This window comes from Giardia intestinalis, chromosome 5, assembly GCF_000002435.2.
Source record: "Giardia intestinalis strain WB C6 chromosome 5, whole genome shotgun sequence".
Lineage (NCBI taxonomy): Eukaryota > Fornicata > Diplomonadida > Hexamitidae > Giardia > Giardia duodenalis.
The window spans coordinates 2,285,887-2,300,509 of NC_051860.1; the positions used below are offsets into that span (position 1 = coordinate 2,285,887).

The window sequence follows — 14,623 nt, forward strand, 5'->3', positions numbered from 1 at the left end:
GCAGGACTAAGTACGGTTCTTAGCGTCACATCCTAGACATATGCCCGTGAACCACCAGAACGTGGCACTCGCGAGTGTCTGAAGCGGAACCAGAAATCTACCCATCAAAGCACACTAAGCCAACGCTACCTTCTAGACTTTCGATCGCAGCATTCGCAACAGTGACAACACGGGCAGAGTCCACAGAGGACAATCGGAAGGGTGATGCACGTAGCCACCATGCCAAGGGCGACTATTATGATCACAACCAAAATAGTAATGAACACGCCCTTGGATAAATTGAACACGTCGTTGAAAACCTGATCATCGTTGTCCATTTCTTTGATTCCTGGGAACCCAAATAATTAATTATTTTGCTATTTTTTGAATAGGTATAGGTTAGTGTGGGACGCAATCAGTAATAGGACAGATTTTTGCACCTTTCGAGCGTTTACTTTCAAGTAAGCACACGACATTTACCGCAAGTATCTTCTATCGCCGCACCAGATTTAAAGGTCATCTTCTCCATTTTCATCGTCTTCATCGTAAGTGTAGCTGACATAAGAATAATCGTCCTCCAGAACAGAACTGTCTAATTCTGTGGCGCTAGTTTCTGACTCTGTAAAGGACGACTCCTCCTTCTTCCCACGCTTTGCAGAGGCCTTCTTGGTGTCAACAGGTGCTGCGGCCGGTCTTTTCCTCTTCGGTTCAGTAGGTGCGGTTTCAAGCCCCTCTTCCGGTTTTTGTACTTTTGCCTTGGAGGCAGGAGCTGTTTTCGGCACATGTTCTTTCTTTGGCTTTGGCTCCCCCTTTATCTTGAGCCCTTGATCGTCTCTAGTAGTACTGTACTCTATCTCATTGTCTGAGTCACCGACCCGGTCATCCATGGCCTTGTATTTTCGTTCAGATTCCTCTAGCTTGCCCTGGATCATCGTCTCTGTGACGGTCAGCCGGCGTGTCTCTGCAGACTTGGTTTGCTCCATGTGGCGATCCACTTCATAGGCTGCTTCGAACGCTGCAAGGTCTCTGAGCCACATATTCTCCACCGTGGTGTTCCTGAGCTTTTCGGCCTCTGCTCTTATTAGCTCGGCAGAAGACAGCAGATTTCTGTAGCTCTCTTTAGTCATTGTAGAAATCGGCATACGTAAGAGGTATTCGTAGCACTCGTTTCTATCCTGAACAGTGAATCCGCTCCAGCTATTAATGGCATCGAAGAACTGGGGCCCGATAAGATCCTTCACAGTCGCCTCGAGGTGCTTCTCTAGATCTCGCTGGTCTGCATCATCGTCCTCCTCTGGTCTCTCAGAGTCCTCATCAATCTTTAGTGCCTGTCTTTTATTGATCAGATTACGATGACTGAGCAGAATTATACGATGCTTGCGAGAGGGATGGAACTGGTATTTGCCCCATAACAGCTCTGTGACGGAATCGCGGGGCACGTTCTTTATGTTGAGCTTATCCTCGATGATGAGCTTTATGAACCGCGCCTTTTCATTTAGCATTAATGATCTATCATCCATGTCAATTATCTGATTGTTCCTCCGCACTCTGTACAAGTCTAATCTTTTAGCGTAGAAGGCGTCTATGATCTTGAAGGGTGTGTGATAAAGGCATAGCATATTCCTTTCGTTGTAGAGCCACATGTTCGACGGTCTAATGCTTCCATCGAGTTTAAAGCCCTTCACTATGTTATCGTACCTTGCCGTCCCCGCTGTGTTGCAGGTCTCTATGTCTACATCAGAGGTGCCAATGAGGTATCTTGCGCATTCATCACTAAGAGTGACGATGATATTGACAGTATTGTTGTCACTCATGTCTATGACCTTCATGAGGGCTGGATGGATGCCCTTGTAATAGCCAGTAACGGAGTCATACAGTTGGTCCTTAGCGGCCGGCTTCTCCTTTGCAGCACCAGAGGCTCCCTTTAGTTTGGCTTTTCCCTTCGTGGTTGCAGAGACCTTGGTTGCTGGCTTCTTCGCGGTCCCTGCGTCTTCGTTACCCTTAACCCATGTCTCTATCTCTTCGCGATAGGACTCCGTCCACACACCGATTGGTAGGTCCGTTATCTGTATTGTCTTGAGATCCACCACTGAAAAACACCCTGTCATTCTCCAGCGGACAAATTTGCCACTCTTATCGTATTCATGGGTCATTGTTCCTTTCCAGCCATTCGAGAACGGCTTGAGAGTCCTCTTCTCGCGGCGGGTTGTCTTCCCATAGATCCGCAGTCTTATACTATGGAGCATATCTAAAGGATCAAATTGGGGTATTGTTGTGCTAAACCCTGTTCCGATACCATCAGAGCCATTGATAAGAACCATAGGCAAGATGGGAGCATAGTAAAACGGCTCGATAACCTTTCCGTCGTCTTCCTTATACTGCATAATAGCATCATCCGGTTCTGGGAAAAGATACCTTGCAAGAGGATCCAAGTATGTAGAAATGTAACGAGGAGCAGAGCTGTCCTTGCCACCTCGTGCGCGGGACCCAAAAATACCTGCAGGGTAGAGCAAGGCAATATTGTTGCTGCCTGTGAAGCTCTGCGCCATGTTGACGATGGTTCCGTTTAGCGAGGCCTCGCCGTGATGGTATGCCGCCTTGTCCGAGACAAAGCCGGATAACTGGGAGACTTTCAGCTTCGTCTTCAGGTTTCTCTTAAAGCATGCATACAGCACTTTTCGCTGACCAGGTTTGAGCCCATCCATGAGCGACGGAATTGCACGTTGATTAGATTCGATATCGTAAAGTACAAGCTCCTTGTCAACAAACGCCGTTATGTCGATTTTTGTGGGCGAGAGATCAAGATATGTGTCTGGATCTGTGCCCGATATCCAGGTCTTTCTGTCGTCTGCCAGCTTCTTGTCGAAGGCCAGCTTCAGCTTTGAAGCAGACTCTGGGTTGTAGATAAGGGTTTTTCTGTTGTTTGCTATCTGTTGGAAGTATTGTTTGGCATCGGTCGTGTTGCTGGATCCTAACCCTTTGTAGTAATTAATGTTCCACTTTGGAAGATCAGTCACTGTCTGCGTCCACTTTTTGTACTCTGGAATGGTATAGAATGTCTTCATGTTGCGGGCTTGCGTGCACCGCACAATTGGCGTGATGAAGAAATCGAGAAACTTGTTGCTCCTTGCAAGACCATTCCAGTAGGTATCAAATAGGTTTATAAGTAGTCCTTTAATGTGCGACCCATCGGGGTCTTGATCTGTCATTATCATGACGTGGCCATATCGTAAAGTGTTACGGGCCTCCTGAGTGCTATAGTCCATTCCCTGCTTCAATCCGAGGATCTTCTTCAAATTGGTGATCTCCGCGTTATTGCTTACCTTATCAATTGATTCATTTCGCACGTTGATGACCTTGCCCCGAAGAGGGAAGACGCCGTAATACTTCTTACCATCCTCAATGCTCGAAATACCATCAACAGCAAGGGCCTTGGCAGAGTCTCCCTCGGTCAAGATCAAGGTGCATTTGGACGATTCTCGAGTCCCAGCAGCGATTGCGTCATCGAGCTTAGGGATGCCGAGAAGCTGGCTTGTTTTGGACCCGTCTGTTTTCGTCAACAGTTTTGCTGCCTGGTTATAAGATGCTTGCCGAAGCGAATTCCAAAGGGGCCTGATCTCCTGTATACGCTTCACTAGCTGTGTCGCCAAGGTCGCAAGCTCTGCTTGGGTGCTTCCAAGGCTACGGAGGAGCGCAGCTTTATCTGTTTTGAGACTAATTTTGGTTTGAGAATCAAAAGACGGGTTGACGACAAGAGAGCGGATAAACAGAACCAAGCACGACTTTAGCTGCTGCCTTGTAAGCTTTTTGGCGTTCTTTGCGTCCTGCTGGAACGACTTTATCAAAACGTCATTAAGCTGGGACATTATAAGATCTAGTATAGCATCGACATGCGTACCTCCGTCGGTTGTGTTGATGCTATTGACAAAGGAGACCTGCACCAGCTCCCCGCTATCGGTGTATCCTAGCCCTATGTCCCAGAATTTATTCACGGGTATAACTTTGAGATAGTCATGCGTCCAGTCGCTTGGTTTGGAGAGATCATCAACGGGGATCAGAAGGCTGTTGGTTTCTATAGTTTTCTTGGTTCTCTTAGTTTTTGGTTTGGCCTTAGCAGCAGACTTGATATCCAAATCAGAGTCAGAGTCATTGGTATTGACCTGAGCAGTGTCACCTTTACTAGTTTCGTAGAATTGCGTGATCTCCGGATTGATAGATCTATATACCATTCGAGCGTATTGTTCAAAGTTTGCTATTTTCAGCTCTGTGCCATTGATGATAAGCTTCAACCCGATGTTGCAGCCGGCCACGTCTACAGCCCGCCGCATCATGTAGGCGGCATGGTCCCTGTCAAGTCCAGACGTCATTCCAAACTTCATGTAATCAGGAGTGAAGCTGAATCTGATAAAGTTTTTCTTCTTGTCCCTGACGTCCTCTATGCGTGGCGGCTTGGTGTTCTTCATGTTATCTGTCCACGTCTGCTCAAAGACCTGGCCATTTTCTTGCAGAAGTACCGTAAATTTTGTTGAGAAGATGTTTGTAAGCTTCGCCCCATACCCATTGCGACCGCCTGTGACCCTCTGCTCTGTATCGTCATAATTGCTTGACGTCATGAGAATCCCAAAGGCAAGGGTCGGAAGGTACATCTTCTCCTTCTCGTCAAAGTGGAGCAACCCCTCGACGCCGTCGTTTTCAACTGAGATCGCCCCACTGGCCACATCTACACTGCACTTAATATAGGTCATCTTGTGCTCTGCAGACCTATCGGAGTCTCGCTGCTTGTTGTCAGACGCATTGACAATTATTTCGTCGAAGATCTTACATAGCCCAGGTACTATATTTGCTTTGGTGTAATAAAGACCTTGACCGGGCTCGTAAAGCCAGAGGAAAGTCTCTGCGGCAGAGACGGATCCGACATACATGTCTGGCCGCAAGAGGACGTGCTCCGAGCCCGTAACGCGTTGGATCTTCGCCTTCTGGGCCATTTAATTTTTACATCGCAAACTTCGGTGACCAAGCAAATTTCCTGTCACCAAGCTAGCAGCTGTAGGACGATAATATTGATTTACAGTACACTGTCACAACTGGGCCGTTTCGTTGGCTCTAGGGCTGACGCAATAAGGCCGCTTATCTAAACATAGGGGCTCTGTGCCGCCTACGTGTCCGGTCGTCGCTGCCGACACAAAGAACATGATGAGGTAGGAGATGGCGACAAGGAAGGTGACGACGTAGAACACCGAGTATAGGATGTGTATAATGCAAATTCCCCGTGTGGATAGCCTCTCCATTAGCCGATCGCAGAGCGCATATGCCAGGAGGCCGACCACAAGAGTAGCAGCGGCATAGGTAACAGTTGGAGTAACGCACACAATGTTAAAAGCCAGCTCCATGAGGAGTGCGTAGAGAGAGCTGAAAAAGATGTATGCAAACTGCAACGCCACAAAAGTGCGTCTATGCATTTGTAGCTTGTCAAACAGACCTGAAACGACAAGGTCGCCGCCGTAGCCAACGAGAGACACTGTCAGGCCAGATGCAAAACTGTATAGTGCTATCTTGATATGGGATTTTATGAACACTAGGGGCTCGGGCCTGAGGGTCCCACACGTGAGCTTGTATCTACGAATATGCTCGTCCGTGCTGGTTGTCAGTAGTGATTCGTTAACCAGCGTATAGAATGCCTTGATCCTGATCCTAATAACAGCCATCTGGAACACTGCCTGGACAAGAGACAGCGCACATGCGACACCCAGGAAAGTGGCAAGCAATGCATTACAACTAGATCCCTTTATAGTGTTGAAGCGAATGGCCAACCCGATGGCGGCCAGAACGAGAACCTCAAGGAACCAGAACATAGATGTACGCAGTGGATCAACGGCGTTGAAATGGGAGATCCCAAACCCTCGAATTGTCCCTTTGTCTGTCAACGGAATTGCCTTCGGTATATCGTTTAGAGGATTGTTGTGAAGAAAGCTATTTTCGGCGTTGTCTTCATGTATACATGGATCCGAGACCTCTAGTAACATCTTATCAGCCTTACTTGTAGAGCAGGTGCCAGATTTGTTCATAGCATCGCCCAAGTCTGGTGCCAAGGACTTGGAGGGAACGACCTCACGGCTCTCACACATAAGCTCAAGCGCGCTGTGAGACTGGACTCTGCAGTCTTGGATGCTGTTTTGTTCAGTTAGCTGAACTGTTATTTCCTTGATTTCGCTCTCTGAGTTATGCTCATTTTGTTGAAGGAAGTCGGTGCGACGATTTGCTGCAGGTGTGTGTGCTTGAAAGACCTTTCCCTGAGAAACTGCCGAGGTTGGTGTTGCGCTGGAGGATGCCTTGCTCTTAGGACCATTGACAGGTACTGGAATGGATTTGGGTACAGTCTTCTGCTTGTTGCGAGCCATGAAAGACAGATTTCTCCGATGGTCTTTGAAGGAGACCCCATGAATGACCTTCTTCTGGGGGCAAGATGCTTGATTGACGACGCTGTCTGACGAAGAACTACGTGAGGACGACGTGAGGCCGAAGTTCATGCTTTCATATGCTGACACGGAGTGGCCCTCCAGAAGCTGCTCCACAAGCTTGGAGTGCTCAAGGGACTCGGTAGTAGCCAGGCTACTTTGATTTGTACAGGTTTTTGGCCCGGTGGTTGGCTCACCGAAGGTTTCCGGGATCTGTGCATTTGTAGGTCCAAGGGTGTAGATGTGCATCTGCTCATTCCGAATAAGGCACACACTGGGGCTTTTCCGTGTGGATGCAATAGAGTTGTGCTGGGTTTTAGTGTTCGACGAGAGTCTTTGCAGATAACTCGCCTGCCTTACGTGTCTGGCTGTATTGTCATGCGGATATAGCTGTGGGGCTGCAGTAAACTGATCTTGACGAAGCAGAGCCTTTTCTTCCTCAATATCGGACTTTATCAAAAATAAGTAGGAAATGCGTTTTCCGACGACTAGGATCAGAAATAGACAGACAAAAATGTTGAGGACCCACGAGGGGAAAATGGCGTTACATATTGATCCTGCCAAAGCGCCGAGCAAACTGAAGGGCTGAAAGAGGATGAGAAGGTCCCACTGAAGCAAGGGAGAGAAGGCGTCGTACTTTTTGTGTCGGAAGGCGTCTAAGATAAACGCCGGAAGTGTCAGGGCGCACGCGCATGCATTCGCTATGGTTGTGGCAACATGTGTGTCTGCAAAGAAGAAGACGAGGATCAAAACAATCAGGGGAGCCGGGTTTGTCTGAGTCAGCCTCATCAAAAACGAGGCTATCACAACCATCCCGGCACTTATGACCGTCTCGGCCCACGTAAAGCCTGCTATCATTGTTGGAGACATAAAAACGTTTATGGTTTTATAGGATATGGCCCGGTGTGGACGGTTTATTTCATTTTATAGATGTTGAAAATATTACGTCTTGGCCGGTCTATCGCCATGTAGCTCACCAGATTGAAGCGCAGATTCGTCAGCGAACGGCATGTTGGTACCTCGCACGCCAAGAGGAGGTTTTTTAAAACGGCGTGCCTACGTGTTACAATTACTCATGCCCTTGTTCCTCCTGGACTATGCGACTCAAACAGCTACAGATTTTCACCGTGTTGCATGTCCTGGCGCTCCTTCTGATGTCTGGGGCTGTGTCCATAGACCACTACTTTGCTCTGGACAGATTCCTCTCAGTCTGCGTGATGAGTAATTATTTGGACAATCACTAAAACTCGATTTGGGGTGGCCCAATCAATTGACTTACTGGAGTGCTCCGGTTTCCTGCGCAGTAAACTGTGTTGTTCTTTGGGAGACGGCAGAAGGATCTTGCTCTGACGGACATCCTCGTCCAGAGCACGGACGTCGGGTCCAGCGAGGCGTCCTGCGCCTCCAGACGCATCCGCTACCAGGGGCCTGTTCTGCACGGAGATCTGAGCCCGTCGACTAGGCCCCACAGAACCTAACGACTATTTACTAGGGAGACTCTTAGACAGGTGACGGGTCTCGTTGTATGAGCGGATGTGGAACGTCGAAGGGTCGTGCATATCCACTTGCGAAATGGAGCATGCATCGCCATAGAACATCCAAAACTTCGACAGCGGGGCGGAGGTGATCAAGCACATGAAAAGGTTGAGCACGGCACCATGAGACACAATGCAGATGGTCTCGTCGGTGCTGCGCTCAAGCTTGTGGACCAGGGCCTCGAGGCGCGCCAGAACGGAGTAGAAGCTTTCTCCATTTGGTATCTCGAGGCGCGCAGGGTCTGTCTTAAAGAGATGCACGCGCTCGGGCGTCCCAAAGGCCTCGAGGTACGTCTTTCCCTCCCAGTCGCCCCAAGAGATATCACAAACAAGGGGCTCCTCCTCAAAACGAGCTTGGGGCTGATTGGCTCGAATGGCCTCGGCCGTTTCCTTGGCACGGGGAATTCTACTGTAAAAGATGGCATCAAATTTCACGTCCTTCAATGCGGCGCTGGCCTCCTTGGCATGGAGGCGCCCTATTTCGTTCAGTGGATTGGGAACGTGGCCTCTGATGCGGGGCTCGGGGTCCGTGTTGAAATCTGTCTCTCCATGGCGGACAAGGTAGATGTGCTTGACAGGCATTTATTTTGGCTGTCTACGGCTACGAAATGTTCCGAATTGAGAATTTGCTTATTTTTGCGACGAACATACACTCGAGTAGAGCCAACAGAAGCATCAGAAGACGTGACTGTGGGTACAGGCTTAGCCCCACTCCTGTTGCCATAAAGCAAACTGTCGGCAGGAGGAAGCGCAGACAGACAGCCACGATCTGGCGCGGGGAGACGTATATCCGTGTATATGGAACACAGACGTATCCCGGACTCTTGTCTTCAAAGACTAGGTATGTGTTGAGCTCCTTCAATATAGATGCTAAAACTCCTGCTAGAACGATTGTAATTACAACGCCAATCCACCGAAACATGCGTGCTGTATGAAAAAAGTCAATGAGCCCTATGTCCAGAAGCAGCAGACAGTTGAATACGCCATGCGCCGTGAAGGCCAGAGAGCACACAGATATGCACGGCTCTCTAGACGAGCAGGTGGATATTTCCTTAGAAAGTAAGAAAACCTTACTAGGCTTTTTCCACTTTACCGGCGTCCTTCGTTGCTTCGGTAGTGGAGTTACGTATCCAAGTCTTTGGAGCTCTGCATATGGCAATCGTGTGAGCATCCCGGACTTTGAATGAGATAAAGTGCTATAGCGGGGCTTTTGTGTGCGCCCCTCCGTTCCACCCAGATCGTCTGCCCAGCCCACTGCCTTGAAATTTCCTGTGTTACCGGCAGACCTCCTTCGGTGCCTGCAGGCTAACCGCACCCTTTCCGCCCCGGAGCTCCCGACTGAGTTAGTAGAGTCGTCGCCAATCTCTCTTACCTCACTCCCAGCTTCTAAACAGTGCTTTTTACCAGGCTCGCAGACCGTATCTACTTTAGACAAAAGTACCTGGTTCGTCTTACATCCGATTACAGTTGGCGTTTGCTCATATTTCGTGAAGCAGGATGCCGCTGCCTCGCTTGGAACCTGCATTGAGGTATATATTCCGGAGCGAAGTGACAGGTACGAGATCGCAGAAACTATTAGCCTCTCGGTGTAAGTGAGCACAAGCGACCTTGTTTTGCTGAAGGGTAACATCCAGGGGCCCACTGTTGAGGAAGGGTGCGATACAGATACGTGCGACAGGACAAATTGACTCGGTAAACACTCACAATCGTTGGCAGACACCGTTCTGTCATTGTTCTTGCCAACATCCTCCTGAGAAACCAAGGGTCCCGGGCCAAAGGATGCCCCACTACGAGCAGCGCGAGGAAGAGGGGACGGGGCGTGGCTATTAGCATCGCAGTTGTCCTTCTGTATGTAGCACGAAAGAATGAGCTTGTCAATAGAGTGGTTACTGTAGTTAGTACATGCAGGCTCTGAATAAGAATGGGTGAACTCTCCTGCATCTGGAAAGGCGCTTGCTTGGGCACACACACAGTAATGGATAAGCTCTTCAGCCTGAGAGGAAGAGGGGCACAAGGCCATAGCGCGCTGCGTGAGGCGCAAGTCCGAAGGAACACGTAAAAGCTTGCAAACCGGACAGTATCCCGGCCTTTCGTGCAGAGACGTGGTACTATCGTCTACGGCCGAGTTCACCCCAATGGTCTGCAGCTCCCGGCGGGTTATTTGGCTGATAGCCCTTCCACGGCGTGCGGACAGAAGGGATATACCATCTGCGCAAAGGCTCACCGATTGGCTTTCCGGAGAGGTTTCGGCCACATCAATGGGATTAGCGCTGAGTATGACGGACCTCAACGAAGAGCACAGTGGAGATATGTGTGGCAGTGAGTGAGTGTTTCTGAGGGCACTCTCGCAACTGGATGTAAGTGATTGGGTGCTCGCATAATCCTTTTGTCCCAGATGGGACTTCTGATCTGATAGGGAGCTTTTGACGAAGCTCTTTGGATGCACTACGCTTTGGTGGAGCGTACTGTTACAGCTCTTGCTACTCTTGGTACTATGGACGCTCAGGTCACTGTGATCACTGTGTTCGAAGATCCCGGACACAGGAGAATTTAGAAGCGTGTTAACTATGGATTGCGTCGGATTGTTCGCTTTTCCACGGTCTGTCGTATTGGACGTGAAACTAGCACTAGAGTGAGCTTGCCCGACTGCAACGTGCTTACCAACAGCCAATGTGTCGTTCTGGATAGAGTCGATCTGACTCTCTGAGGTGCAAGTGGCGGAGGTCTGCTCTGCCGGTTTGCGAGGTGAGGCAAACAATGCCACCGATTGTGTGCTGGCGTGTGCCTTAGAGCTGAGAGTCGTGTTCACGGCGCTCTTTATGAGGTGGTCACTATCCTTGGGTTCTACGTCCAGGTTCTCACAACTCCCGTCGTCTACGAGAGCCTTTAGCTGCAGCTCCGTGGAAAGAAGCGCGGACTCGCTGGACTCATGCGACTGAAAGCTAATGGGGAACGGCTCTCCCACCTGAATCTCGGAAGGGGCCTCGCGCATGCGATTGTCAAGCAGGATCATATCCGACTCTGCCCGGATGGAAAGCGAATCCAGTCTCCTGTTCTATCACAAAATAATCGCGTCAAAAATCTTTGCACTGGTGCAATTGAGAATGCTTGTGACGACAATTAGAGTTTACTTGGCGGGGAATCAGGCTCAGCAACGCTTCTTTTGCTTAGTCTTTGCTGCATTATTAAGACTAACCTGGGAGATGGGGGCTACTCCCACCGGAAGCTGGCGCTGAGCCCCTGCTACGGCTGTATTGGCCAGCTCGACGACGGCTAGTTCAGTAACGAGCTGCTTGAATGCATCATCGATACCGTGGCCAGATGAGGCAGACGTCTCAATGTACGAAAGGCCTTGCTGCTGGGCAAACGCCGTCGCCTCCTCCGTCGTGACCTCGCGCAAGTGCCTGAGATCGACCTTATTACCGACAAGGATGACTTTGCAGGCCGTGGAGTTTGCCGACGCGTTTCTAAGCTCCGTCAACCACTCTGTGCAGTGTTCAAACGATGTGCGCTTTGTGACATCAAAAACGAGCAAACACCCATGGGCTCCGCGATAGTAGGAAGACGTGATCGAGCGGTAGCGCTCCTGGCCGGCAGTGTCCCAGCACTGGAGCCTCGTCGAAATCATCTTTCCTTGAACTTCGACAGTCAAGGTTTTCGTTGTGAACTCAACCCCAATGGTCGCCGCCGAGCTTGCATTGAACTTGTTGCTGGTGAACCTCGAGAGGATGTTTGATTTACCGACTGCAGAGTCCCCAATAAGAATCAGTTTATAAAGATGGTCGTACGCGTCAGTCATCCGATTTTTTGATCGAACTTTATTGACCCATCCTTCATAGAGATGCGCCCGGACACAGGTAATGGCTCTGCACCTACAAACGCGCCATCTGAGCGCTACATCATCAGAAGTCTTAGCGACTTCGAGGGCCTCCTGATGTCCTGGCAGACACAAGTCGGTCTCCACCTACACCTCCAGCTTTCCTCGGATGCACTCTCCAGAAATGACCTTCATGAGATCGCTAAGCTGCTGAAGAGCAAGTCATGCTATATCTTCCTGGACTTTTGCGGAACCGCTTTCACAGAGAATGACATTCTGGATGTGGCGACTATGCTGTCGTATAGCTCGGCAGGAGCTGTGGTCTATGGTCTGGACTTTTCACAGACTAGCGTGTCGACATCCGCGTTGACTGGAATTCTTCCGGTGCTTGACCTTTCCAACTTGTTACACTTGGACCTTTCTTACACACTAGTTAGTGACCGGTTCTTCAGTGAGGTCGTTACAATCATGGAGGAGGCCGATGCTCCTTTTCCTCTGGTGTCGCTTTCTCTCCGCAATTGCTACAGGCTTGGCGAATCTGATGCTCTTTGTGCGTTTATCGCCAGGACCACACGGATACAAACTCTTGATCTCACTGGTGTTTCCCTGCAGCCACCTACTCTTGTCAACCTGACGGACCTTTTGTACGAGCAAGAGTACCTGAGTTATTTATCTTTGTCAAACTTATGCAGGACAGCTACCAGCAATCCCAGCGCTACCAGTAGCTGGGAGGGCGATATGCGGCAAATTATATACAACATCTTACAACTACCTCAAGTGCAGACTATAGATCTTTCCGGTACACCAATTAAGGACATAGGCCTTTATTATATCAGCCAAGTTATAGATAAGCTCCTTGTAGCAAAACACCGCTTTTCATTAGAATTTATCAACCTGGCCTGTACTGGTATGACAGATAAGTGTGTTTCCTTTCTAAAGCAAATACTCCAATCTATGAAGGAAAGCTCTCTTAGATCAATTAATCTGATAGGGAACCGCTTAACAGTGGCATCCCTAGAAGATTTGCGAAGAGCATCCACGCTTGCTGGCATTCACCTTCTTTTTGATCCGCCTCTAGCATACTATGGTAGAGGTATATCCTCCAGACTGCTTGAGCGAGACACTCAGTTTATGGACAAATACTCTATCTTATCGCTGCTACCACACACTTTCTCCGACAAACCGAAACTCACTAAGGAAGAATCCGATAGAATTGGATTTTCGTATGCATGCAATGACATTGTGGAAGGTGCCTTAAAGGCATACTCTCAGAATTATGAAGATATTGTCCCCTATGTTCTGGATAGTGTCTCTTCATCTGCACATGAGCTGCCTATTGCTATCGCAGCTAGCCGCCATTCTGTCACAACCCGGTATGTCCCTATGTCCTCAGCAAAGGAAAAAGATTCAGTGCAATTCACCAATACATTTCTTAATGCATCAGAAATTGTCTATTCCCAAGACCGCGACACGTCTAATCCTTGTTTAGATTCTATCACATATACCTTCTCCTCCGATGATGAGGTCTCGGCTGACCTCCTGATAAAAAAGACATCCAGCATAGCTTCCCAGTGTCACAAGAATCCAGATGTTCCGTCGCCGAAGGCTGAGCACGTGTTTCGTTCAGCCAATGCAGATACAGAACGACCCTTGGCGATGTCTGCCTTGCTCTCTGCGTTCATTCGCACAGATAACTCGGCAATCCCGGTTTCTCCGTTCTTCAAACAGGAGCCGAAGACACAGCCAGAAATACCTTTGGCTACTGAAACAAATCCAGAAACTATGGCGGTCGATGATGGTGCAAACGTTGACGGGGTTCAATTAGAAGCTAGTGACATACAACCAGAAGTGGTAAGGTCCGTTCCTATAACGGCTCCTTCGGATCACTCCTTTGCCCTAGCTCCTCCCTTCTCGGCAGGAATGTTTGTTATTGATGAGTCTGAAATTGTGAGACAGAGGACATCAGAGCAACATACTCCGCCTGAGATGGTATCTCATGGGCATGATTCAGTTTATTCCAAGTGCGAAGCCTCAGATCATGTAGACCTATCATTAATAAGAGGCAGCGTCAGTAATTCAGATGATGGAGACATGCAGCCATCTGAGATACAGCCCAATATTCAAGAGCTAGCACCTGGACATCAATGTTCAATCACTTCTGATAGCTGGGGATCAACTCCACCTCAAAAGGTCACCACCCAGGATTCCCCCTTTTCCTCTTTTGAGGAGGCAGCTCCAAACTCGGACGAGTGGTCAAGTCCGTATCCAGCAGAACCAAACGTGGAACTAAATGAAACATTAGCAGAAGGTGACTTTGTAGAACAGGCCAAGCATAGCGCATCCGTACCCTGTATACCTATCAGTACGTTGTCCATATCTGAGTCTCGGAGAACAAAGCTCGCGTCGTACATGGCGCAAACGTCTGCTGACCCACGCGAGTCTAAGTGCGGGTTTGTTAACAAGTTTAGAGTTTGGTATGCTAGTGAGTATGAGAAGCAAAAATACAATGTGCAAGAGCTTCTTCTTGCTCTTGACAAAGGCTTATGCGCAGCCCACGATTGTCGCCAGATATGCAATACCGTTGGGCTCACTGCTACAGTCAATATGCATGCCTCCGCTCTCACCGTCACGTGGTTTGACAAACTTAAACACAAAACAAAGACTGCGATGCTCTTCAAAGACATACAGACTGCCGAGCTGGTTGGGTCCGGAAAATCAGGAGTTGTCCACCTTAAAACGTCTGAAACGGAGATAGTAGTGTCAGTCATGGACAAGGCGGAGCGCAGACTCTTCTTGGAGTTGCTGTTGCTCTTCATGACAAGTCAGAGCTAGGCGTG

General features: G+C 49.1%; 7 protein-coding genes across 7 annotated transcripts; 1 reads left to right on the top strand and 6 right to left on the bottom strand.

Moving 5' to 3' along the window:
- Window positions 1-125: 125 nt before the first annotated feature.
- Window positions 126-317, bottom strand: GL50803_0025013 (High cysteine membrane protein; the record flags this gene model as incomplete). Its single annotated transcript, XM_001708846.1, has 1 exon — window positions 126-317. The coding sequence occupies one exon, from the start codon at window positions 315-317 to the stop codon at window positions 126-128; it is 192 nt and encodes a 63-aa protein (XP_001708898.1).
- Window positions 318-488: 171 nt separating this feature from the next.
- GL50803_0016975 (DNA topoisomerase II) lies at window positions 489-4,964 on the bottom strand (the record flags this gene model as incomplete). Its single annotated transcript, XM_001708845.1, has 1 exon — window positions 489-4,964. One exon carries the CDS (start codon window positions 4,962-4,964, stop codon window positions 489-491), a length of 4,476 nt encoding a protein of 1,491 aa, XP_001708897.1.
- Window positions 4,965-5,057: 93 nt separating this feature from the next.
- On the bottom strand, window positions 5,058-7,304 carry GL50803_007706 (uncharacterized protein; the record flags this gene model as incomplete). The annotated part of the gene is made up of 1 exon (XM_001708844.1): window positions 5,058-7,304. One exon carries the CDS (start codon window positions 7,302-7,304, stop codon window positions 5,058-5,060), a length of 2,247 nt encoding a protein of 748 aa, XP_001708896.1.
- Window positions 7,305-7,915: 611 nt separating this feature from the next.
- Window positions 7,916-8,551, bottom strand: GL50803_00135885 (Histidine phosphatase superfamily protein; the record flags this gene model as incomplete). The annotated part of the gene is made up of 1 exon (XM_001708843.1): window positions 7,916-8,551. One exon carries the CDS (start codon window positions 8,549-8,551, stop codon window positions 7,916-7,918), a length of 636 nt encoding a protein of 211 aa, XP_001708895.1.
- Window positions 8,552-8,570: 19 nt separating this feature from the next.
- GL50803_00115571 (uncharacterized protein) lies at window positions 8,571-10,982 on the bottom strand (the record flags this gene model as incomplete). The annotated part of the gene is made up of 1 exon (XM_038045685.1): window positions 8,571-10,982. One exon carries the CDS (start codon window positions 10,980-10,982, stop codon window positions 8,571-8,573), a length of 2,412 nt encoding a protein of 803 aa, XP_037902270.1.
- Window positions 10,983-11,117: 135 nt separating this feature from the next.
- GL50803_001695 (Rab11) lies at window positions 11,118-11,768 on the bottom strand (the record flags this gene model as incomplete). Its single annotated transcript, XM_001708841.1, has 1 exon — window positions 11,118-11,768. One exon carries the CDS (start codon window positions 11,766-11,768, stop codon window positions 11,118-11,120), a length of 651 nt encoding a protein of 216 aa, XP_001708893.1.
- A 42-nt stretch (window positions 11,769-11,810) lies between these two features.
- Window positions 11,811-14,618, top strand: GL50803_0016021 (uncharacterized protein; the record flags this gene model as incomplete). The annotated part of the gene is made up of 1 exon (XM_038045847.1): window positions 11,811-14,618. The coding sequence occupies one exon, from the start codon at window positions 11,811-11,813 to the stop codon at window positions 14,616-14,618; it is 2,808 nt and encodes a 935-aa protein (XP_037902271.1).
- Window positions 14,619-14,623: the final 5 nt, after the last annotated feature.